General features: G+C 29.2%; 8 protein-coding genes across 10 annotated transcripts; 5 read left to right on the top strand and 3 right to left on the bottom strand.

Moving 5' to 3' along the window:
- The first annotated feature begins 45 nt into the window (after positions 1-45).
- LOC124425535 (neuralized-like protein 2) lies at positions 46-2,193 on the top strand. Of its 2 annotated transcripts, none has more exons than XM_046965992.1 (3): positions 46-876; positions 965-1,288; positions 1,370-2,193. In XM_046965992.1, the coding sequence occupies exons 1-3, from the start codon at positions 537-539 to the stop codon at positions 1,486-1,488; spliced, it is 783 nt and encodes a 260-aa protein (XP_046821948.1). In that variant the 5' UTR covers positions 46-536; the 3' UTR covers positions 1,489-2,193. The 2 variants fall into 2 exon arrangements, with proteins under 2 accessions (XP_046821948.1, XP_046821947.1); XM_046965991.1 differs by having other exon boundaries at positions 47-897.
- Positions 2,194-2,275: 82 nt separating this feature from the next.
- LOC124425638 lies at positions 2,276-7,093 on the bottom strand. Its single transcript, XM_046966214.1, has 15 exons — positions 6,977-7,093; positions 6,515-6,693; positions 6,389-6,433; positions 6,195-6,304; positions 5,883-6,096; positions 5,620-5,797; positions 5,389-5,541; positions 4,966-5,315; positions 4,098-4,364; positions 3,973-4,017; positions 3,788-3,897; positions 3,483-3,687; positions 3,225-3,402; positions 2,862-3,014; positions 2,276-2,773 (listed from the first exon to the last, which is right to left on the bottom strand). Exons 1-15 carry the CDS (start codon positions 7,026-7,028, stop codon positions 2,400-2,402), a joined length of 2,613 nt encoding a protein of 870 aa, XP_046822170.1. The 5' UTR covers positions 7,029-7,093; the 3' UTR covers positions 2,276-2,399.
- Positions 7,094-7,962: 869 nt separating this feature from the next.
- Positions 7,963-12,426, top strand: LOC124425802 (transmembrane protein 214-A). Its single transcript, XM_046966713.1, has 9 exons — positions 7,963-8,160; positions 8,404-8,612; positions 8,696-9,379; positions 9,459-9,669; positions 9,753-9,892; positions 11,128-11,254; positions 11,330-11,595; positions 11,685-11,836; positions 11,921-12,426. The coding sequence occupies exons 1-9, from the start codon at positions 8,034-8,036 to the stop codon at positions 12,045-12,047; spliced, it is 2,043 nt and encodes a 680-aa protein (XP_046822669.1). The 5' UTR covers positions 7,963-8,033; the 3' UTR covers positions 12,048-12,426.
- Positions 12,427-12,667: 241 nt separating this feature from the next.
- Positions 12,668-15,116, bottom strand: LOC124425808 (putative deoxyribonuclease TATDN1). The gene is made up of 5 exons (XM_046966720.1): positions 14,825-15,116; positions 14,482-14,661; positions 13,633-14,026; positions 13,357-13,560; positions 12,668-13,278 (listed from the first exon to the last, which is right to left on the bottom strand). Exons 1-5 carry the CDS (start codon positions 14,862-14,864, stop codon positions 13,173-13,175), a joined length of 924 nt encoding a protein of 307 aa, XP_046822676.1. The 5' UTR covers positions 14,865-15,116; the 3' UTR covers positions 12,668-13,172.
- Positions 15,117-15,403: 287 nt separating this feature from the next.
- On the bottom strand, positions 15,404-17,593 carry LOC124425803 (dolichyl-diphosphooligosaccharide--protein glycosyltransferase subunit 1). The gene has a single exon (XM_046966714.1). The coding sequence runs from the start codon at positions 17,451-17,453 to the stop codon at positions 15,615-15,617; it is 1,839 nt and encodes a 612-aa protein (XP_046822670.1). The 5' UTR covers positions 17,454-17,593; the 3' UTR covers positions 15,404-15,614.
- A 194-nt stretch (positions 17,594-17,787) lies between these two features.
- Positions 17,788-19,924, top strand: LOC124425807 (40S ribosomal protein SA). The gene is made up of 6 exons (XM_046966719.1): positions 17,788-17,910; positions 18,373-18,534; positions 18,684-18,895; positions 19,091-19,378; positions 19,457-19,681; positions 19,782-19,924. Exons 2-6 carry the CDS (start codon positions 18,402-18,404, stop codon positions 19,854-19,856), a joined length of 933 nt encoding a protein of 310 aa, XP_046822675.1. The 5' UTR covers positions 17,788-17,910; positions 18,373-18,401; the 3' UTR covers positions 19,857-19,924.
- A 153-nt stretch (positions 19,925-20,077) lies between these two features.
- On the top strand, positions 20,078-21,627 carry LOC124425812. 2 transcript variants are annotated; one of them, XM_046966723.1, is made up of 4 exons: positions 20,078-20,211; positions 20,344-20,558; positions 20,647-20,953; positions 21,538-21,627. In XM_046966723.1, the coding sequence occupies exons 1-4, from the start codon at positions 20,140-20,142 to the stop codon at positions 21,625-21,627; spliced, it is 684 nt and encodes a 227-aa protein (XP_046822679.1). In that variant the 5' UTR covers positions 20,078-20,139. The 2 variants fall into 2 exon arrangements, with proteins under 2 accessions (XP_046822679.1, XP_046822681.1); XM_046966725.1 differs by lacking the exon at positions 21,538-21,627 and having other exon boundaries at positions 20,647-21,062.
- Positions 21,517-23,647, top strand: LOC124425805 (serine--tRNA ligase, cytoplasmic). The gene is made up of 5 exons (XM_046966716.1): positions 21,517-22,104; positions 22,189-22,473; positions 22,556-22,777; positions 22,848-23,104; positions 23,175-23,647. Exons 1-5 carry the CDS (start codon positions 21,643-21,645, stop codon positions 23,425-23,427), a joined length of 1,479 nt encoding a protein of 492 aa, XP_046822672.1. The 5' UTR covers positions 21,517-21,642; the 3' UTR covers positions 23,428-23,647.
- The last annotated feature ends 2 nt before the right edge of the window (positions 23,648-23,649 follow it).

The following is a 23,649-nucleotide window of genomic DNA, read 5'->3' as shown; positions in this document are numbered from 1 at the left end:
CTTTAAATCGACTGCTATTTAATCCGCGATATTGCAGCGACACTGGTCAGTCCAGAGAGGACAATGATTTCCTTTTCGGAACCGCGCGTGCTCCGATCTCGAGCCGCTTTGGGATTCTGTAATGGTGGACATTCGATTAGTAAACACGAGGACAAATTTTGTCGATACAACTTCGGTTATCTTATTTGTCACCACAACGGAATTCCTTAAATCGATCCTAAGCTTCTTAACAATCCCGTTACTTTATTTAAAAGTTCGTGATGATACTAGCTTAACCTCAAATTTATAGTTTCGATCGACGATGTAACCAGGCCAGTGATGGCATTTCGATGTGTCATTTACAAGGTGTTCTCTCTATCGTAGAGATCATTATATCAAAATACGAAGAATCGAAGATACGTTTGATATTAAACGTAAATCACCGTTTAACCTTGATTCATTCTCCTCGATGGAGTTTAATAAATTTATGAGTTCGTTCGAGGCATTCGACGACTCTTAGTAGTAAATTACTTTCTTTTTACATCCTTTGAGACAGGATGGCTGAAAAGTCGAGAAAAATTGTTACAAGGTTTCATCCGACTCACGGAGAAAACATCGTACTTCGCGAGGATAGCACAGTGGCTTATCGCACTGCGAGCTTCGCTAACTCTTTAGCATTCAGTGAGAAACCATTACAACCAGGTGAGATATTCCTAGTGGAAATTGAGAAAACTGAAAGTGGTTGGAGCGGTCACATGCGTCTTGGATTGACTTTGATTGACCCAGCATCCGTTAAGAATAGTCTGCCCCAATATGCTATGCCCAATCTGGTAAAACTTGGTAATACCTGGATTTTCGCTATCACCAAAAGTTATACTATTTGGGATAGCTTTGAAGGTATCGCAGGCACTGGCTATGGTGAGAAAAGATTAACTTTGCTTTTCTATAAGCGACCTTAGTAACTAATCATTTATTATTCTCCTAGGTGAAGGTATCCCCACCAGAGAGAAGAAGCTGGTCACAGATGGAGTAAACGTTCAAACATCTCGTGGTGTTATACCATTTAATGCTCTTAGACCAAATACTATTGAATCATCCCATTATATTTTGCCTACTGACGCTGGCAGTCGTATTGGAATTATGTATGTGCCACAGGCTGGGTCTGATACAGCAGAGATGCATTTTATTATAAATGGAGAAGATCAAGGAGTATGTAGTAAAGATATACCGTATAAAACTGGACCATTGCGTGCTGTAGTAGATGTTTATGGTACTACGAAACAAGTGAGGATAGTGCAACTGTACGGTGGTATGCATTGTTTCCTTATTTTATATATTATTCTCTTAAATTGATCTTCAGCTTAAACTTTCTAAAAATATATTTTAACAGTGTCAACATTACAAAGCGCCTGTAGAGATGCTATTTTGCAATATACCAAAAGGAATGCAGTGGACTCTCTTCCACTTCCTCGAATATTAAAGGATTATTTACTTTATCAATCACAGTGAGAATTATTACATTCCATTTTATTTTTTCATTTTTTGTCTTCTCATTCATATATCAATTGCCATTTTGTTTTTGTTTTTTTTATCGTGTATCACTTTAAGAATTTCTTTCTTGCATTTATTTTTGCATTATCTATTTTTCTCTAAGATTAGATATATAAATAATATAATGAAGAAATTTGTACATGTTTCCATTATTCTTTAGAAGAAGAATGTTTCCATAAGATCACATTGATATTTGTATATGAGAATGCATTCAAATAACATTCACATTTAGCAAGTAAGTTATCTCCTTCCAATAATATTATTGCTCAATTTGCGAGTGTAAATAGTGTAAGAAAAATCATTGTTAAAAAGAAAAACGTCATTTAACAAAAAATCAAATGAACTGAGGACAATTTCTTACTATAGGCCTTCTCATTCTATTTGAAAATTATAATTATATATAATAATAAAATTTATTATTTAACATGATCATAAATTAAAAAATTGTTCTATCATAAGATATGCCCAATGATACTCAATATACAAAATTTAATATTTCTTATTGACTTCGTGATTTGTTATATTCATGAAATAAAGTATATAAGTATATCGACGAGCATTTTTTGTAGCGATCATTGTATGAGTATCGTGAGAATGAATACATGAATGTTAAAATTATTCAGATCTGACATGTTTTCCAAAATAAATGTATTTATAACTAAACATTTTTATTGTTACAAAACCTTCAATTAAAATAAGAGAAGATATTTTTTCATAATTTAATATATTATTAACTCTCAAGATTATACAATATAATAGCGTTATTAATATTTTTATAATAGCTTTATTAACAGATTAAATCACAGTCAAAGTTAAGCTTATAGTTCATATATACCATTTATAAGAAAATAATTATCTTAAGAAAGATTTTAAGTATTGAAGTTATAAGAATATCCAGAAGATTGAGTTGGAAAGTATATACTAATCAAAATGATGTAAATAAAAAGAATGCAAAGAAAATTGATCCAACTAATAAGCATCACAACATGTTTCCAAGTTACTTCATTTTTCTTTGAAATTACAAGATTAGCATTATCTTCAGCTTCAGTTTCCAATTCTGCAGATGCTTTAGGATCTAAAATACTTACAAGAAGAATCCGTCCTATTTTACTTTTTACAATGGTAGAGATTTTTGTTGCGATCCATGTTGGAGTCTCTGTTCTTAATTCTAATAAATGACGTAAAATACTAGTTATAATAAGAGTAAAACAGGCTAGAGCGAGTGACTTCATGAAGAATTTCACTGTAAAAAGTAAAAAAAAAATGAGATTATCGATAAATTTGTTCATTATAAAAAAGATTTTTTTATAAATCATTATAAAACTACTCACTCAACATCGTAGAATCGCCACCACTTCCATGTATTTGCCAATAGAATTCTTCTAAGAACAACAAATGACATAGAAAATTTAAATTTGCAAGTATCATTCGTTCGGTAGATTTTGGATTCAGCCATAAAGTCGTCAATGTCATTATTATTAATACTAAAAATATAAATAAAGAAATAAGGTATCTCTTAATGTAAATCAAATTCGCTTTTTTTACCGCTATGGCGCTTGTATCGCCATCTTCCTTTCCACTCTTTCAAACTTCATACTAATGTTCGCGATACACATGTGTATTTATATATAATTCTTTATCGTCTTTATAAATTATATATTAACTTAATAATAATATTAAAAAATTTTACGTACTGATAATTGATGACAAATAAGTAGCGTGTATAGCGTTAAAATGTCGTCGTAAAATGAAATGAAAAGATATCATTGCAGAAGTTAGGTCAAAGCCAAATTTGTAAGATTCCGTGTGTGTAATAACGTAAGATCGTACTATTTCCCATTCCAAATTTTTTTGAAATTCGTTCATAATAATCTATAAAATATAATAACAAAAGAAAAAATGCAAATATAATATTAATATAAAAATTCACATTGTTCATAAATATTTCGTACCCCGGTATTTATAAGAACAAACTGGAGTTCCTCATCGGAGTAGGACCATGAACCAATTTGAATCGTACAATTTTGAAAGTCGTAAGGCCACCAGGTATAATCCCTAAGACATTTTACTATATATTTAGTAGTTGCTACACATTTGACTTTACCTGTGTTGGATAACCAACAATTTGTAAATGGTATTTCGTTTTCATGGGATCCACTATATGCGAAATAAAGAAAAAAGATAAAATGAGAAAAAAATGAATAAATAAACACATTCTAAGACAATATAACCGACATATGTATATTTATCAACCTACGAGTTATGCATCATGATATCCGATATCCATAATTCGTTACTTTTTACGTGAAGGAAGTTGACATCGTTATATTGTGATGGTTCCCAAGTGAGATGGCCATCCTCCCACATCTTACATACAAATTAAAGAACCATATTAAAACCAACATAAAAAATGAAAACACGTATAAATATTATTTTACTTACGAGTATTGTCCAACAATGCAGTTCCATGACATTTTCGTCGTCTTCCTGAAAAAAGAAAAGAATAAAAAAAAATATATTTCGCAATTTATGAAAAAATTTTATGAGAAACATTAGATGACACTTACAACATTGATAAATTTCGGAATTATTCCGAATTCGATGTTTGTCGTCGTTCTATGATTTGACACCGGTCTGATACTTTTAATGTATTCGCAGAAAAGATGTCTTTTTAGCTGAAGAACAGTAGACTTGCTTTCGATTTCATTACATCCTAAATTTTCCGGTACCTCGTAATTATTGAAAATGAAGAATGTATCGGAAAGAGTAACATATCCAATTAATGATAGAACGAATAAAATCATGCTGACTTTTTCGAAGATCACGAATGACAATTAAATACGTCCGTTGTTAACTATTTCAAACTGTATGTTAAACGTCAGTACGCCCAATGTAATATAAAACTGCAGACATTAAAGACCGCCCACCAGAAATCATATTTCTTATCATTTTAAAAGATTTATGTATATATCACTACTTTATTGAGGAATATACTTAATTCCAATTAATTAAATCTAATTAAATCCAAATAATTTTCATACAAAAAAATCTCTATGTCGAAAATTTCATTAAACTATTGTCATGCGTTATATATAAGTATTAATTATTATTATTATTTTAATTTGACTTTCTATATTTTTATCATATAGAACATTGAAAGGTTTCCAACGAAAAGAGTCTATTTTATAATAACTAAAAGCTTGAAGATTTTTTTATAGTTTATTCAATGTACATACATACTATAAATGATAAGTAAAATTTCAGGATATATGTATATGTATTTTTACTCGTAAGATATTCGATGAATATGTCTTATGTACAGGTTCTCTTAATTAAAAATTTTCTTTTTTTTTTTTTGATAGTCGTTAAAAAAGAAATTAAAGCAAAAAAAGAAGCAAAGAAAAAAATATTATTTTTACAAAACTTTTTCTAATCGGAAGGTACAAGAATTGTAAAAATGATCACGTAGGTCAAGGCAACGGCTATGAAAGATAACCATTCGATGATCGCAGCGAAATGTCTCCAAGATGATTCCTTCTTCCTGCCATTTACTTTCGATAAATCTGAATTTTCATCCGTTTCATTGTTCAATATACTAGTGGTCGAAGCTTTTGATTCATCATCAGTAAGGATCAAAAAACGTCCTGCTCTGTTATTCAAAACGAAGGAGATCGTGGACGAGATCCAACTCGGTGTCTCCATATTCATATTTTGTAATTTTCTTAGCAATGCTGTTAATATCAAAGCAAATGCAGCCAACGCGAGAGAATCCCGATAAAACAATACTGAAATTGTCAACATCCTATCATTAAATTATCAAATATTCGTGAATAAATTATAAATCTATTGGATACTTACATATGTGTGGTACATTCTCACCATTATGGGGCAATTGCCAGTGCAAATCAAAAATGCAAAGTAAGTGACAAATGAAATTCATGCTGGCCATCGCTATTCTTTCTGTCGATCCTGAATCCAACCATAGAACCGTCAACGTTAGCAGTGCTATCGCTTTTATAGAAAAATCATTTAATGATCAAAAAAGTAATTTAAACGAGATTTCTCTTGACATAATTAAAATCAACTAACCTATAGCGGGCGTAACAAAAGTAACATGTACCAATCCCGGTTGTCTTTCGACAGAAAATGTATAAATAAGTATAGGGAAGGTATCATTAGGACAACACTCGAATTTTTTCACGATCTTTTCAGCATTCAAAATCTTCAAACTCCATTCCGTGTTATTTGCATAACCCTCCATCTCATACTATGTAATTAATAATTATTTAAATAATTTTTCTATAAAAAAAATCATATTTTCGAAATTTCTAAATCGAACAAAAGAAATGTACTCCTTTCTTGTCAAGGTGAAAATTGATTTCTTCTCCAGTATGCGACCAGGAACCAAATCTGATACGACATTCATGCTTATCGTAAGGCCAAAAGGTAAAATCCGTAATACATCTGGTCACGTAACTCAACGCCGGTATACAGATAACCGAGCCCGTATTAATGATCAAACATTTGGTTGAAGGAACGCCATTCTGTTCTAATGACATATCACCTCTGCAACATAAATTATTTGACTAATAAAATGAAATTATATAGTGAAATAATAATATACAAAATAAAGTAAAATTTTCTTTAGACTATTTTTCACTTACGAATTATAAACTGATAAATCTGGTACCCATATTTCATCGCTATTTACATGGACAGTAGAAATTCCATCAAAATAGCTAGGATTCCAATTAAGATGTTCATCCTTCCAATTCTATTAACAATAAAAATGGAGTAATGTCAAAACACGCATATAAATATTTGCAAAGGACAAGAAATGGTATGGTATCTTACTTACGAGGCTCATCCAGCTATGAAGGGTCATTGTGCTGGTCCAATCATCCTGTATAATAAAATAAAGATGAATAAAAAAAAATTTTTTTTAATTATTCTATTTTAATTCTAATTTTCACAAAAATCTTACGAATTCCAATAACTTTGGCATAAGCTTCACTGTAACATTAGTGACCACTTGATGATTGGTAGTTGGTCGAACGGTGGTATCATAATCACAAAAAAGATGTCTCTTCAATTTCATCATCATCGACGTATTCTCGATGGACTTACATTCATGCACGGAAAATGACCTCTTCTCAGTGGCATCTACATATTTGAATATAAAATGTATATAAATATTAATAAAAAAAATAAAATAGAATAAAATAAAATAAAAATAAAAAAAAATAAAGAAAGAAAGATGAAATTTTACACATCTTTTTTTTCTTTTGTTAAATTCATAAATTCCAACATTTTCTTTTTTTTTTGTTCATTTTCCCAAAATCACATTATGTAACGATATAGTACGAGTTAGAGAAGAGACAATAAATAAATCACACTTTTACGACAAATTTATATATATAGTACTAAAACTTTATCATTCACATACTAGTTCGTTCCATCAAGATGACAAAGAAACCGAACAACCACAGTATCCTCATTTTGATTAAAATGAGCCAACAGCTCCAAATCGACTAAATTGGATGTTCATTAGCAGCGGAATACAATTAACAAAACGCCCCGTGAAATTTGAAACTTCTAACGCCCCCCATACCAACCTATCGATATCTACTTGAGAGAACTTTTCTATATTTCTTTTTTACCGCGATCATTAGAATATAATATTCTGTATAATGAGCATCATGAATTTAAGAACGATGCTACATAAAAAATCATTTAAAAAAACAAAACAATAAAGCATGAAATTTATAAATTATGTCAGATTAAAAATATTTTAAGTTTTAATTTTGTTTTTCAAAATTTTACTATTTCTAACTTCCTTTTTTGCTGGCCCGCCATTTTTAAATCTATCTATAATAAACATCGGATAGCCTACTATTTCCCTCAAATTCGACTCACTAACACTACTTACAATTGAATTCAGTAAAATGTTTTTTGGATCATCCGTGAAAAATAATTTGAAATTTTTTTCATAGAAGTCACGTGAGTGATATAAAAAAAAATTAAAAACGATGACGCGGATCAATGCGTCATCGTTTAATAATATAACACATACATCGCTTCTATATTTAAACTTCTGGGACGAAGTAATATAAATATTGTTAATCAATAATCATATTTATGTGATGAACCGTTATAATTATTTTAAAAGGAATTCTTCTAAAGAGTTCTCAATGAATTTTTTTAACTTTTGTTTTGATTTTAAATTTAAAGAAACAATTATACTTACCTTCCCTCTAATAAATATCATCATTTTAATTATCCTATTACCGAAAAACATCTATCTACTGCTCACGAGATGTACATAAAAAAAACATTTTTTTTTTATTAATGGCAGAGTAAAAGTCAGCGCGTGGCAAATATGAAAGTGCGCATGCGTGACACGTACAACGTTTCAGTCGGCAACAAACTGCCAACAAACGCCACTTCAGTGCCTTCGAGACAGTGTTGTCATTTGCCTTATTGTTTATCACGTTCGTTGCACGATGTCGTCTGGCGGCTGGAAAGTAGTTGGAAAAAATAAAAAAGATCGCTCTAATGGAAAGCCAACTAAATTGACGAAGGCCGAAAAGAAGAAATTTATCGAAAACGCGCCAAAAGTCGAAGATTTCCGTAAGACAACATTTAACCTAAATCAATGTTTATCAATATTACCTTTTTTTACCAATAAAATTTAACTCTTTTTGATCCTTTAATAAATTTTTGAATAATGACTTATTATTGTCTCCATACAATATATTTGCATACTTATCAAACCGTATTTAGAAATGTGGGTCATCTCTACACCATACATGCAATTAAAAAATAACTTTCATTGAGTGAAAGTGTGGAAGATTATAACTATTTCTCTTTTAGTTCCACTAAGTCAAGTGAAAACTTTGTACGACAATTTGGATAGCAATAAGGAAAATAAAAAACCAGCAAAGGAGAAGGACAATAAAACAAAGGAGAATGAAGAAAAAAAGAGGCAACAAAAACAGCAACAACAACAACAACAGGCAGAAAAAAAAAAGCAAGAACCCAAGGAGAAACCACCAAAGACGATAAAGGATGCACTTAATGCGGTATATACATAGATTTTTATTTAAAATTTGATTTTTGTATTATAACGTAATATATATATATATTGCTTTTATTATGTTTACAGATAAATGTAGATGATTTCTCAAATATCTTAACTACTGGTAGACTCCAATATCCAGAAGCTCCACTAATATGGTTAAAGAATCTCGTTGCATATCTTAATATAAAGATACCAATTGAGAAAGAAGATGCCATATTTTCCGGAAAACCTAAAGATTATCCATTATGTATCGTACCAAAATCAATATCATCTACCATGGAAAGAGCCGTTACAATGGCGGGTCAACAAACCACTCAACTTTTTTATGAAATTACTTTGACTACTATGGCTACAGATATGGCCAAAGGAACGGCTGTTGTGGGTCATAAAATATTTTTGCAACTTTTGGCACGTGTGAATCCAGAAATGACTATAGCAAACATTTCTAAACTAATCAGTGTAAGAAACTCTTATCAAAATAGAAAAGCCATAGGTTTATCCTTACTTTGGGCACTATCACAAGCTGGCGAAAAAGACTTGGCTATTGGTTTAAAAGTATGGCATGAAGTAATGTCTCCTCTATTGATAACAAAAAGTTATGCCAACTATGTTGTACAAATACTAAATGATCTTGTCTTTGGTCATGAGGATGTACAAGATTTGAATCCAGATCTTTATTTAAATATAATCGAAGATACTTATTTTGGAAAATTTAACATTCCTCTTACTGTAGGAAAGGAAATAGATATTAGCATTGAAAAATTGAGAGTGAGTTTCTTTTTATGAAGTAATTAAAATATAAAGATTAAAAATAATAGCAAAAAGTTATTATACAATTTTTTTTTAGTCAATATTGTTCAAAAATAAAAGTATAAATTATTCCAAATTCTTTGAAATACTGATTGGTAAAATCAACCAGAAAATAACTCAAAGCTATAGAGATGAATTAGTAAAAGCACTTGCAGCTTGTATTATTACAGATGTCCATTGCCTTTCTACTTGGAGATCTCTTTATCCAAAGAATCTATATCAATCTAATCTTCTTTTAACATATATTGGTAAGTATATATTATTTATAATTTAATTTCATTTAATTTAATTAAGTTTCAATGATTGAACATTTTTATTTGACTTTTTATAGATAACAGATGGGATTCTTTATATTCAAATCTGAAAACAAAATCTTTCAAAGAAACTCTTTTATTCTTCCAAAATACTAATGAGAAGTGGAAAAGAGGGAAAGAAGAAAGCCTTGCTCATTCTTGTACTAAAATATGCAAAGTAAGTTCAATATATTTTATAATTTTTCTCAAAATTCTGTTATAAATATTACTATTAAACATGATAAAACCACTTCCATTAAAAGATGTATAGATATATTTTATAATCAGAATATTTGCAATAAAATTATTCATGTTTTATTGCATAATATATATATATATATATATATATATATATATATATGATATCCTAATTTTTATTTAGTATTATTTATCTGATTTAAAAAGTAACAAATAAATTTTGAAATAAATAATAAGGAAAAAAATATCTAAATATCTGCAACTTTTGATGGTCAATGATTTGTTGAAAAAAAAAAAAAAAAGAAAAAAAAATACATTTCCTGTATTAATGTAAAAAGGTATTTCAAAAATATTTCGAAGAAATCTTTTTCCGTTAAGTTAATAGAGTATGTATATATAACATGGAATATTACTAACGCTCGAATAGAAAAAGAAACTACTAAAACTAAACCATAAATCGAACAAATCCTGTTACGTCGTAAATTCCATTCGAAAGCAGAACGCGTAAATCTTTCCAGAGAAATTTCAGACGGAATTAAAGAAACTAAAGACGAACTTTGATCTTCTCGGTTAGCTTTAACATCGTGTGATACGTGTTTGTATATATAATGTTCTTGAAAAAAAAGCGCGCCAATAGAAACGCTTCCTAATACACTTGGTCCAATAATATAACGCCAAGTAAATGTTATTATTGGTTGATTATCACTCGAAAACGATTGATAATATAAATAAACGTTAAATATAATCATTCGAATATTTTTAAATCGTAAATCACGAGTTGTTTTGGTCAGATTTTTTTTACATTTATTTAATTTTGAGGTTAAGTTATTTTTCGAGTGCATACTATCGATCGCATGTTAACCCCTCGACACCGCCAGTAACGACATTGACATGGTATGTACGGTTGTATCTATTATCTTCGACGACATATACGAAACGATCGCTTCTCTATTTCCTACGTCAACTTTTTATATAATTAAGCAAATATTTTCGTTCTTTTTCAATCTCTAAAGTAAGCAAACGATGTAAAATTTATAATCGATTATTCTCATCTCTGTAATATGTAACTAATGGAGGATTAGATAACAATTTTTTCGCCTTTTCTCGCCAATAGTAAATCCGTTAATACAATTTGAAACCTTGGCATTGTTTGATATTGATTTTATCTTTGAAACACAAATTTATCATAAATTTTGTTTTACGTTTTTTTCTTAGGCAATATTAAAGAAAATGACTGCTTCCACTGATAGAAAGTTCCCTTGGAAAAGAGGAAGTATACTTCTGTTATTACTTATTGGTACTATTTTAATTTATGACTGTCAAAAACATGGTAGTTTTGAAGGTAAGTTTTATAATTAACAAATATTTTTTTTTATCTATTACTAGTAGTAATTATTTTGCTTATTATTTGTTTTAGCTTCGAATACAGGAAAATTATTAAAAAATAGTGGAATAACTGCACAAGCTTTGAAAATCTGGTCGATGACCGAAATGTATACTAGTAAAATAACTAAAACTATAGAAGATAGTTCACCAGAATATTATAAAGCTGCTGTTAACTTCTCTACACCGTATATCAAATTAGGAAAAGATTTATATATTGTGACAAGGAACCTTTCTATACGATTATATAATAATGCAGCAGCACATGTAGAGAAACATGGCCCTATGGTACATGAAACAGTATGTACACACACACACATATATATATATATAATTTTTAAACTATTTTTTTTTTATGCCAAATGTGTGAATTTTTTATTTCTTTGTAGATCGAACATTATTTTCCGGGAATGATAGAACAAATTCAAAAGCAAAGTATTCAAGGATTTCAACTTGCTAAAACTTATTCAATAATAGCGGGAGAGAAACTTATTGAAACCTTCGATTTTGCAAGTCATTGGTTACGAACAAATGTTTTTGTGTAAGTTTAATATAATATCAAATTATATAACACTAAAAATTTAATTTTTTGTTTCTTTTTTTTTCTTTTTTCGTTTTGTTTTAGTGGTGACCTCAGTCCAGAAAATCTGCAGAATTATGCCAATCGAGCTATAGATGTGACACAGACATATGCTAGTCAAACTTATCATTGGGTATATGAAAAAATGCAGTCACTTTCTAAAGTTTCATGAACAAACTGAATTCTTTACTTTCCAACTAATTTCATTGTTAATGAAATTACCTCTATCTCTGCATTTATTTGTTAAGATGTGAAAAGGTTGCATAGTTTCAATGATCATGTCATGACGGCCATCGTACCTGTGATATTCCAAAAATATATCTTGTCCAATTTTGGCATTTAAAATATTTCATAATGTTTTAAATTAGTACGACGAAGATTCTGCGTAAATATGAAGTTCTTTTTTGTAACTTTTCATTATTATTGTGAAATAGATGTTAATAAGAACTAAATCTTAATTTGGTACCAAACTCATTTAATATTTTTTGTAATATATTGATTAATGTATTTGATTTTTTTAGTATACTCATTAAATAATATATTAAATAAAATTATAATTTTTTCCATATTTTCACAAACATTTAGAAACTACAATTTTTAAATGTTAAAACAACATTACATAGAAAATAACAAAATATTAAAAAATTACAATTTGTAAATGTTTTCACAGTAGTAATAAAAACAAATATAGAGAAAACGACTTGCTTAATTTTATAATTCTATGAGTTTTAGCAATTAGTGTTAAATACAAGTATATAGATAATACTCATATAGTAAATAATATTAATAAACTTAGCAATAAACAATTATTATTAATAAATATGATAATATTAATTAGTAATGATACTAATAAGAATTATAATAATACCAATGATAGTGCATCTTGATAGAAGGTGGTTGGCAATAGTAATAATTTTAACAAGAATAGGTAGGCACATATGAACAGATTTTTTGATGAATTTAATTTGCAGACATAGTCTACAATAAACCAAATACATCAAAAAATTTGTTCATATATGCTTATTTATTATATTGTTGTTTTATGTAGGAAGAGATCAATGGAATGTGGTATCTAAAGATAACCACGAAGCTATGCATGTAAAAATGTGGTTTCTGGATTTTTTTTTTATCAGTAAATGCCTCTGGTGAATTCTTTTCTTGCTTACACGATCTTTCAATTTATATCCCTGATTATTCATTATGAATACGGCACGCATATAAAATGCGTATGGATAGCACATTCTCGACAATCATGCAAATATTCATTCATTGTGATACTCATTCACTGTGACACATCTTATAAATCGTTTGGAAAAAATACTTTCATTGTATTTTTATATATTTGGTTACAGAGATATTCTTCTTCTTCATCCCTAATACGAGCAAGTACTTCCAGTATTTGACTGCAAATAAGGATAAATAAATAATATTTTTTTTACCTTTTGATCTTATAAAACATGTTAATATCACGAATTACTTACACTATCGTACATGGTTCATTTCTTCCTTTAACCATACGATCAGGTCGCCATTTCTCTTTTTTAACAGAAGGAAAATGAGTAATGACATCATTTGCGGAAGCATGAGTTGCCCTGACCTCACACCAAGGGCAATCTGTTTCAATCATAAGCCTATCTGATGGAATAGTAGTCACCGAGAAGAGATTATCTTCTGTTTTGAGAGAACTGTTAACATGAATTACTGAAAAATACAAGTTTAAATAATAGCAAATGTACAAATATATAATAACTGCCTACCATCCGTTAATACCGATATATAATCCCAATTGTAAAATAGAATTAGCCTCTTCTGGATTGCCATCAAAAGAATGCACTACACCAGGAGTTATTTTATCCTTGTGCTTTCTCAGAATGCGTACGAAATCTTCACTGGCATTGCGACAATGTAAAAACATTGGTAATTTTAATATTGAACATAAAGATAATTGCATTTCAAAATACTTTTTTTGTATCTCCTTTGAACAAAATTGCAATCTATCATAATCTAAACCCATCTCTCCAATAGCTACTACTTTATCTTTATTTTCCATTGCTAGATCTGACAATGATTTAAGATAGTCTTCTGGGTTTTCATACTCTTCAAATTCATTACAATTAGTTGGATGACAACCAACAGTTGAAAATAATCTTTCTGAAATATACATTTAAATATATTCAGCTGTGTTACAGTCAAATTTATTGATAAAATAATATAAAAATATTGTACCTCAGAAATATTTGTATTATAGCATAAGTTAATGTATAATACCATTTGCATGCATTTTCTTGTTGCAGATACAGAACAGAATCACAGCAACTATTGCATCTCTCTCTCAGCATTTCCTTCTTGCACAATGATCGTATTAAAATCTAATGACAATAAATATAAGTTATTTTATATAATATAAAATCTATTTACTCATAGTCATGAGAATTATGTACAGATAGCTTTATATCGTTCCTGATAGAGAGACGCGACAGTAACAATGCTCCATTTCTTTAATAGTATCTTGACACCTGGTCACCACAGATTTCTTGCATGCTTATTTATTTACAAACAAAAAAATAAAAAAATAAAAAAAGAAAGAAAAGAAAAAGAAAACTCACCATCCGTTTTAGCTATTTCTAAAGCTTTTTTGCATTCCTCCATATTACCCGCAGTAATAATAATTCTGGAAAGATTATTGTCCCAGCAACGCTCCAAAACTTTATCTAAATCCGGTTGATGTTTCTGTGAACCATAATAGATTCCTTGATACATAGGATCGGTTAGATTTGCTCCGATATCTGTCAAAATATGAAATTATATGGAGTATACTTTTAATGATCACATTAATGTAATCTCACATTTTTTCAATGTTTTTTTACATAAACATGGATATCGTAATAATTATAATATAGCTACATTTATAAGAAAAAATAATTAAAATAAAAAAGATATATATGATACCTATAAATTTGCGTAAATTAGTCATTCTGGCAGCAAGCATAAAATATGATTATTGAATGACAATCGAAAAAAGGCACGGCACACCCTGAGAGGTTAGCAGGTGTCCTTCAGATAACAGATTCTATGAGTTGACACATGGACGATTGTACTGTTTCCAAAGTTTGATGTTTTCATTTCCCTTATGTTAAAAATAATACTTTGCTATCATTGGTGCGATTTTTATTAAGACCGACACTTCATTTGCGAAATTTGTTAAGAGATAAACTTCAGGGGTGACAACCGAGAGAATGCGATATGATAACAAATTCGAGATTTCTCTATCGATATTAAAACGATTATACGATAGTTTGATATTTTGTGTTACTGTATTGCATTAAAAAAAAATAGATTTCGATTATTGAATTTTATTTTTTAAATGAAATAAATTTATAGATAAAAATAAAAACAACTATTAAGTAATTATAACAATAATATTAAATTATATTATAATTTTCTTTTAAAATTATATTTAATATTTTATCATAACAAAAGATTTGTATAAATAGATAAATCAATATATTTAAGGAACCGAAGTGTGAATTATTTTTATACGCTTCTTTATTACAAATCTTATAGTACAATTAATGCCATATTATTTATTATGCAATAATCATTTATAGTTTTTTAAATTTATTTAAGATTAATTTACAAACGTGATAATAAACTTACTGTATTGCAAATGCACCATTATTACTAAGTCTTTTGTTCTGAAACGCATTAATGTTTTAAACAAATAATCCTGAAAGTTGTATTATTGAAGTGACTTAACGATAGAATTTATTTTTTCTACACATTCTTCTTTTTTCTTTGTAATAGCTGTTTCTGCTTCAACAAATTGCTGACGTCCAATTTTTCCTGGAACTAACTTATCTACATATAATGATTGTTGTTGATTGTACAATTCTTTCAATATTTTGTCATATTTTTGGAGTTCTTGAACACGTTCATGCATATCCCCTGATTCTCCCTTTAAACGTTGAGCAATTTCAGTAACAGCATTTGTTGCACTTTTGTATTCTTGATTAATGCTTTTTACAGCAGACAAAAATGCATTAGCATCTTTACTTGTTTTCAAATAATTTAGTTGGTCATCTAATTCATTGTATGAGGTAACTCTACGATCTTGTGCAGCTAATATTTTCTCACATTGACCCGCAATACGTAATTTACTTTCTGATATTTCATCTTTATCAATTGAAAAGTCCAATCTTACATATGTTATAACAAACAAAAATAGTAAATATAAAGCAAGTGCTACAAGTAATGGTTCTTGTAACATTAAAAGACGGGGAAATGTATATTTTAGTTGAAAATTTTGAATATGATTTTCAATTAAATTCTTTTTAGTAACAGAAATTACAGGACGGCCTGTAGTATCCAAATAAGTATAATGTAAACTATCTGGCAGACGTGTTGCTGGATACGGTAAATTTAATTTTATGTTACGTGATCCTTCAGGTAGAATAATTTTTACAATTAACTCGTCTACAACCATGTCATCAAAGATATGATCCAATAATCTCATTTCTAGTGCATACTGATCTCCAGAATGGAATAAGTACTCATAACTCGGTACATTGTAACCAATCGTGTAACGTGTCTTCCATCCACCAAATAACGGAAATCTTGGTCTTAAATTCAATTCCACAGAATCCTTCTTAATACGTGTGTGTGATGTAGAAATATTCCCAATTTCATCTCTATAATAAATGTCAGAAGCTGCAGCAGGCAGAATGGTATCAAAACTTTGTATGCTTGCTTGTCCAGATTTAGTTTCACGAGCATATTCATAGCGAGAGAAAGATCCTTTTAGTTGAGCACCTGTATGTACTAAATCTATGCTCTCTTCTACGGCTATATTACCCCAATGCGATATTTCAATAGACCTTTCAATTCTAGTAACCGTAAGGAACTTATTATTATTTTCAAAATGTACTGTTAATTCTTCATAAGAAAATGGAGATAACTTCTCATATGGACCATATGTAATTGTAGAATCACTTTGGAACACAGGTTTTATCTTTGAATAACTTTCAACATTGCGACTAGGTAATGATACTGTTGTAGTCAGTTTTCCAACTGCATAAGGAGAATAAATGTAAACATTTCCTATGTATTTCACAAGTTGTTTTTCTTTTTGTGTAATCTGTTTAGGATGTGGTATAAGTTCATGAGTAAATATAGTTTCTACTTCTACAGACATTGTACGACCTTGCGATAATGGATCTTTAAGATCGATAGAATAAAAAATCTTATCTGGATGTTTGTCTACTTTAGCTTCTTTTACTTTAAGTTCTATTCTTCCAGATTCACGTTGAGCAGATATGTAGCTGAGAGTGCCTTTGTGGCCAGGATCAATAGCAAATAAAAAATGCCGTATTTGTCGATCTTTACTTCCATTTTCTAATATAACTCTCGTTGTGATCTTCGTTAATTGTGATTGCAAGTCAATATGTTTTTCCACTATCTTTAAACTTAAATCCGGATCCACGAGGTCGGCGGCATTAAGAAAACGAATGTGTAAAATCAAGAATAGCGTGGAACTCCATATTATAGTATTTAGATAACTTCGAAACATACTTTTTATCATTAGATTTGTCTAAGAGAAATATTTATGATTATTTTACAAATCCCTATCGTTGTGCCGGTAAATGGGTTACTGCAGGTTACTGACAATAAGAGACATGAACGTGGCGTACTCTTATGGCGTCTAGGGGCATTCATCAGACGTGGCTGACAATCTTACCAATACTTCCAAAATTTCTCTCATCCCTAAGTTTTTCAAACCAAAATTTAAAACTTCCGGTTCTCTCATTATTTTTAAATATATTTCATATATATCATTAAATTTTTCTCATAAACAAATATTATTAAATAAATAATAATTTAACATGACTATTTTTTTCTAATTATTACTTTTAAATATATAAATTTTATAATGAAAAAACTAGTGTAGTTACAGTTTCCATCTTTATCTTCGCTTCTAAAACGAAGCTAACGTGTTCACTTCCTTTCCGATTGGAAGTCTCCTAGTGGCATTGTATAACGTAAGTTTAGAATTAATATTTTATTTTATTTATTACATTTTTTTCAATTATCAAAGAATTTCTGCATAATTACCTATTTAAAACTTTTTGGCATATATACTTTAATAAAATTTGTAATAATATGCACTTTTAATAAAATCAGAAGTTTATTTTGTACTGATACACGTGGCTAGTTAATAAAACGTATATATATGTATATGTAAAAAATCACATTTTGTACATATAAATTTATTATTATTTTACAGTATGAGAAATAATCGTAATATAATTTTATTTTTAAAGAATGTTTTTTTATATTAAAAATAATTTGAGGTTAGCTTTTTCTATATATGTATGCGTGTATATATAATTAATATGTACAAATATATAATAATAATTAATAAAAATAATCGTTTAAAAATTAACAATGCTAATTTTTTGATTACGGATTGCTGATATTTTAATTATATTTATGTATTGCAGGTTAATCGTAATTCAACCACAACGTTAAGATGTCAGGAGGTCTAGAAGTGTTAGCCCTCAAAGAGGACGATGTAACCAAAATGTTGGCTGCATGCACTCATTTAGGTGCAGAAAATGTAAATTTCCAGATGGAACAGTATGTGTATAAAAAGAGAGTCGATGGTAAGATATATTTGTCGTATAATTTATATATAAGAATTTAATTTTTGTCGTATAATTTATATATAAGAATTTAATTTTTGTCGTATAATTTATATATAGAAAAATCTATCAATAATTATAGTAATTAGCTGTCATATATTAATTATTAGGTGCAGGTGTTAATGTTATCAATCTTCGTCACACATGGGAAAAATTATTATTGGCTGCACGTGCTGTGGTTGCCATTGAGCATCCTAGCGAAGTATCTGTTATCAGTTGTCGTCCAGCTGGACAAAGAGCAGTTTTGAAATTCGCAGCTCATACTGGTGCCACTCCTATTGCTGGACGTTTTACGCCTGGTGCATTCACTAATCAAATTCAGGTGTTAAATGTTATGAAATCAGCTTGCAATTACATTTTGTATTATTTTTTCAATTTATGATGATTATTTTTCATACAGAATCAATACTTGTTGCTTTTTTTGGCTTAATCTTTTCTGATTTTATTTAAAAAAAAAAATATAATAACAAGTGAAGATATATACAAATATTATAATAATTTTATGTATTAACTTTAGGCTGCTTTTCGGGAGCCACGTTTACTCATTGTAACTGATCCAGCTACTGATCACCAACCTATTACTGAAGCCAGCTATGTGAACATTCCTGTTATTGCATTTTGCAATACTGATTCACCTTTACGTTTTGTCGACATTGCTATTCCCTGCAATACTAAGAGTTTCCATAGTGTTGGTCTTATGTGGTGGCTTCTTGCCAGAGAAGTTTTACGACTAAGAGGTTCTATCCCACGTGAAACCAAATGGGATGTTGTCGTTGATTTATTCTTTTATAGAGATCCCGAAGAGGTTTGTATATTTATTGATTATTATTTGTTCAATTTAAAAGTTAATTTTGAATGAAACATAATGTTAAATCTTCTTTAGGCTGAGAAAGAAGAACAAGCAGCAAAAGAAATTGCACCGGCTAAGGAATTCGTGGCTCCTGTTGAAGCAACAACTACAGCAGAACCTGGTTGGGCTAATGAAGTTGACGCTGATGCTGTACCTGCTGAAAATTGGGCAGATGAAGTAGCAGCACCAGCACCAGCAGCAATTCCTGCTGCTACTGCTGCACCAGCGTTCCAAACCGGTGGTGATTGGGCGTCTCAAGTATGTTTAATCTTTTAATTATAATGTTCACATGTAATTGTTCCTTTCACTAAAAAAGAAAAAAAAATTTAATTCTTAAATTTTATTTGTATAATTTTAGGCAACTGAAGAATGGTCTACTACACCATCTGCTACTGTTCAAAGTTGGGGAGGTGCAACCACTGAAAAATGGTAATTGCGTTCTCTTTGAGTGATTTTAATTCACTTTGTATACAATAATTGTAATAAAGTAATGGAAACACATTTTTACTGTTATCAATATTACATTCCCCATTTTATTATGCAAATAAGTAATATATGTTGTATCGACACGTGACTCTCGCTCATTGTTTGACATTGAAATATTGCAACAAGAAATTTTACTAGAAAATTTTGCATAATCGTAATAAACGGTTTCGTAATTTGATTAATTTTATATCATAACCGATTGATTAATTTTATATCACAACATATTCATTATGGTGGGAAATATTAGTGATGTGTACTATCTCTTACAACTGATACTTCCTGAAGTTTATGTTTACATACGCGTACGTTTCTATATTTAACCTTAAAAAAATGTTTATAAAAAGAAATATGCGTATATATTTTGTGATAGACTAAAAATTGTTTTTGCACTTCTTTTTTTTTTATTTTTTTATTTTTATACGTTTTTCTTAAAGGATACTGTTTTACATGAATTCCCATGGCCTGGTGAATCAAACAACGATGATATGGATAATCTGGAATCAACTTGTAATAACATTCCCAAACATATATCCTCGGATTTAATAACTCTACCTTTTATATGTGTTCTATCATTTATTATCCTAATAATTTTTGAAAAATTTTTCAAGAACGATAATAATCTTTATGCTTCGGGTACTAACATTTCCATGTGAGTTCCGTCGTATTAAATGAAAAATTATAATTATTTAATGTTATTATGAGAACATTACATTTTTTGAATAATAGATCTGATTTAGACCTAATGATCTGCCAATGGTATATGCGAACTCCAGGATAACAGATACTTTACATTCCTGTGGTGATACATTTTTTTCCCAAGAAATTCTTCAATCAAGTAATAGTTCTCTTCAATCTATGTGCATGAAATCACAGCGATCGAAGAATTTGAATTTACCGGGCTCTTCGATCGCAAAGGTACATTCTGAAGATTTGCATCATTCTCAAAGCACGCAAACGAACTTACGGATTTTAAATAAAGCTGCTAAATCAGAAGAATGGGTTGTACGACGTACCAGAAGTGGTCAAATTTATGGAAAATATCCTGTATAAATGATAAAAACGTTTTTTTATTGTAGAATTATTTGAATTTTTTTCCTTTTTTTATCGACGCAATCGTTTTTATATCATATAATATTATTTTATATTTATTGAATTTTACCAATTAACAATTTTTAGTTTTCTTTTTTTGTTTTAATATCTTTCATTTTGCGTAACAAAATTTATTTATTTATTTATATAAGAAATTTGCATTTATAACCTTTTAATTTCATATATATATATATATATATAAAATATGATTATTTATATTGATTAGGATTATGCTATGTTTCTTTGCATATAAATTTGAGCCGATTTATGTATTAAATTTATCTCTTGTGTTAATATAAATTTTTTACTATATTTTTTGTATGTTAATTCTTTACGATATTTACGATATATTTTATTATCCATATTTTACGTACTTTAAAATCTATTAATATTTCGTATAATTATAATGTTTTAATTAAAATAATGATTGTTTTTTAATTATATTAATTGATTATATATTATGTGTGTGTGTATGTTTAAATTTTGATATTTGTATAAGAGTGAATAAAAAGATAGAGGTCTGTAGTCATAAAATATAGAGTTTTAGAACACATCAGTATAAAGTGCTACACAGTCGGTACTCGGTCCCACGTGGAATAGACATTGGATTTAAATCTAAAAGAAATTAAAATATTTCAATAACCATGGTGTTAGATTTAGATCTATTTCGACAAGATAAAGGTTTTGATCCTGAAAAAATACGTGAAAATCAAAAGAAACGTTTCAAGGATGTAGCTTTAGTCGATTTAGTTGTGGAAAAAGACAAATATTGGCGACAGCTGCGTCACCGTGCTGACAATTTAAATAAAGTTAAAAATTTATGTAGCAAGGAAATAGGTGAAAAAATGAAAAAGAAAGAGCCTGTCGGCAATAGTGATGAAGTACCTGAAGAAATTGTTAACAATTTAGATAATCTTATATCCAATGATCTTAAACCATTGACTGTCAAACAGATCAAAAGTATTCGTACTTTGATTGATACTGCTATTCAACGTAACGACGAAAATTTAAGTTTAACAGAATCTGAAAGAAATAACGCACTTAGAGAAGTAGGCAATCATTTACACGAATCTGTACCAGTCAGTAACGATGAAGAAGAAAATAAGGTATATGAATTGTTAGATGTATAAACTAGTTTTGAACGATACAAATATATGTCATATATTTAACAAATGTTTTAAAAATTATAGATAGAAAGAACTTACGGGGATTGTACCGAGAAAAAGAAATATTCTCATGTAGATCTGATACATATGATTGATGGAATGGATGGCGAACGTGGAACTTTAGTTTCCGGCGGAAGGGGATATTTTTTGACTGGACCTGCAGTTTTTCTGCAACAAGCGCTTATAGATTTAGCCTTAAGAAAATTACTTGAAAAAGATTATAAACCGTTATATACTCCGTTTTTCATGCGCAAAGATGCAATGCAAGAAGTCGCGCAACTTTCTCAATTTGATGAGGAATTATATAAGGTCATATATATATATATATGGTACAATTTATATAAGATATTGTTTAGCAGTTAAATGAATAAACTTATTTTTTTTCTTATAGGTCATCGGTAAAAGTAGCGAACGTAATGAAGATAAAGACATGGAAGAAAAGTACTTGATAGCTACATCAGAGCAACCAATTGCTGCCTTTCATCGGAATGAATGGATTCCTGAAAATGCTTTACCCGTAAGATATGCCGGAATTTCTACTTGTTTTAGACAAGAAGTTGGATCTCATGGGCGTGATACCAGAGGAATTTTCAGAGTTCATCAATTTGAAAAGGTAATTTAAATATTCTATGTATTACGTATATTTTTATCAGTAACAAAATTCATCATGTATTTATACACAGGTAGAACAATTTTGTTTAACTTCGCCTTATGATGACAAGTCATGGGAAATGATGGAAGAAATGATCAGCAATGCAGAAGAATTTTATAAAGAACTCGAAATTCCTTATCGTATTGTGAATATTGTCTCTGGTGCTCTTAATCATGCAGCTTCTAAAAAACTCGATTTAGAAGCATGGTTTCCTGGTTCTGGCGCATTTCGTGAACTTGTATCCTGCAGTAATTGTTTAGATTATCAAGCAAGAAGACTTTTAGTTAGGTATGTTATTTTTTTTTTATGCAACAATTAATTTTTAATCATTTTAAACAATAAATGTTATATTTTTCAGATATGGTCAAACTAAGAAAATGAATACAGCAACTGATTATGTCCATATGTTAAACGCAACAATGTGTGCAGTTACTCGTGTTATATGTGCAATTTTGGAAGTACATCAAACAGAAACTGGTATTAAAGTACCAAAAGTTTTATCTCGTTTTATGCCTTCCAAATATGATGAAGAAATTCCTTTTGTCAAGCCTGCTCCAATTGATGAGGCTGAAACAAAAAAACAAAAGAAAACAAAAGAACATGCTGCATAATAAATTCAACGGGTCTATAGAAAATTATGCATTTTTATCAATTGTATTTATTATGTTTAATTAAGACATAGGATAAATATAAATAATGTATAATTTAGACTATGCACTTTTTATAATTTTATTGCTACAATGCTTATAAAAAATTCTCTTTAACTCAAAATGATGAAAGCCTTGCAGCAAAAAAAAATATTACAATAAACTTGCTATTCTGCCATATAAACA

The sequence above is a fragment of the Vespa crabro genome, chromosome 7 (assembly GCF_910589235.1).
Source record: "Vespa crabro chromosome 7, iyVesCrab1.2, whole genome shotgun sequence".
In the NCBI taxonomy this organism is placed as follows: Eukaryota; Metazoa; Arthropoda; class Insecta; order Hymenoptera; family Vespidae; genus Vespa; species Vespa crabro.
The sequence above is the reverse complement of the archived record's forward strand: the minus strand, read 5'-3'. Positions and strand labels throughout refer to the sequence as shown.

What these genes read in the sequence shown, in the direction of transcription:
- LOC124425808 (XM_046966720.1), bottom strand. Translation starts at nt 14,864, where the DNA reads ATGCTTGCTGCCAGAATGACTAATTTACGCAAATTTATAG. An exon ending in TAATTTACGCAAATTTATAG is followed by an intron (nt 14,662 to 14,824) that starts GTATCATATATA and finishes ATATTTTGACAG; the next exon opens with ATATCGGAGCAAATCTAACC. An exon ending in AATGAACCATGTACGATAGT is followed by an intron (nt 13,279 to 13,356) that starts GTAAGTAATTCG and finishes CCTTATTTGCAG; the next exon opens with TCAAATACTGGAAGTACTTG.
- LOC124425807 (XM_046966719.1), top strand. Translation starts at nt 18,402, where the DNA reads ATGTCAGGAGGTCTAGAAGTGTTAGCCCTCAAAGAGGACGATGTAACC. An exon ending in CATTCACTAATCAAATTCAG is followed by an intron (nt 18,896 to 19,090) that starts GTGTTAAATGTT and finishes TATTAACTTTAG; the next exon opens with GCTGCTTTTCGGGAGCCACG. An exon ending in TTTATAGAGATCCCGAAGAG is followed by an intron (nt 19,379 to 19,456) that starts GTTTGTATATTT and finishes AATCTTCTTTAG; the next exon opens with GCTGAGAAAGAAGAACAAGC.
- LOC124425812 (XM_046966723.1), top strand. Translation starts at nt 20,140, where the DNA reads ATGGTGGGAAATATTAGTGATGTGTACTATCTCTTACAACTGATACTT. An exon ending in AAGTTTATGTTTACATACGC is followed by an intron (nt 20,212 to 20,343) that starts GTACGTTTCTAT and finishes TTTTTCTTAAAG; the next exon opens with GATACTGTTTTACATGAATT. An exon ending in AAATTTATGGAAAATATCCT is followed by an intron (nt 20,954 to 21,537) that starts GTATAAATGATA and finishes CATAAAATATAG; the next exon opens with AGTTTTAGAACACATCAGTA.
- LOC124425803 (XM_046966714.1), bottom strand. Translation starts at nt 17,453, where the DNA reads ATGATAAAAAGTATGTTTCGAAGTTATCTAAATACTATAATATGGAGT.
- LOC124425802 (XM_046966713.1), top strand. Translation starts at nt 8,034, where the DNA reads ATGTCGTCTGGCGGCTGGAAAGTAGTTGGAAAAAATAAAAAAGATCGC. An exon ending in GCCAAAAGTCGAAGATTTCC is followed by an intron (nt 8,161 to 8,403) that starts GTAAGACAACAT and finishes TTTCTCTTTTAG; the next exon opens with TTCCACTAAGTCAAGTGAAA. An exon ending in CTTGTACTAAAATATGCAAA is followed by an intron (nt 9,893 to 11,127) that starts GTAAGTTCAATA and finishes TTTTTTTCTTAG; the next exon opens with GCAATATTAAAGAAAATGAC.
- LOC124425638 (XM_046966214.1), bottom strand. Translation starts at nt 7,028, where the DNA reads ATGAGGATACTGTGGTTGTTCGGTTTCTTTGTCATCTTGATGGAACGA. An exon ending in TGAGAATGTACCACACATAT is followed by an intron (nt 5,316 to 5,388) that starts GTAAGTATCCAA and finishes TGACAATTTCAG; the next exon opens with TATTGTTTTATCGGGATTCT. An exon ending in TTCCGAAATTTATCAATGTT is followed by an intron (nt 4,018 to 4,097) that starts GTAAGTGTCATC and finishes TTCTTTTTTCAG; the next exon opens with GAAGACGACGAAAATGTCAT.
- LOC124425805 (XM_046966716.1), top strand. Translation starts at nt 21,643, where the DNA reads ATGGTGTTAGATTTAGATCTATTTCGACAAGATAAAGGTTTTGATCCT. An exon ending in GAGTTCATCAATTTGAAAAG is followed by an intron (nt 22,778 to 22,847) that starts GTAATTTAAATA and finishes ATTTATACACAG; the next exon opens with GTAGAACAATTTTGTTTAAC. An exon ending in GCAAGAAGACTTTTAGTTAG is followed by an intron (nt 23,105 to 23,174) that starts GTATGTTATTTT and finishes TATATTTTTCAG; the next exon opens with ATATGGTCAAACTAAGAAAA.
- LOC124425535 (XM_046965991.1), top strand. Translation starts at nt 537, where the DNA reads ATGGCTGAAAAGTCGAGAAAAATTGTTACAAGGTTTCATCCGACTCAC. An exon ending in TATCGCAGGCACTGGCTATG is followed by an intron (nt 898 to 964) that starts GTGAGAAAAGAT and finishes TTATTCTCCTAG; the next exon opens with GTGAAGGTATCCCCACCAGA. An exon ending in GATAGTGCAACTGTACGGTG is followed by an intron (nt 1,289 to 1,369) that starts GTATGCATTGTT and finishes ATATTTTAACAG; the next exon opens with TGTCAACATTACAAAGCGCC.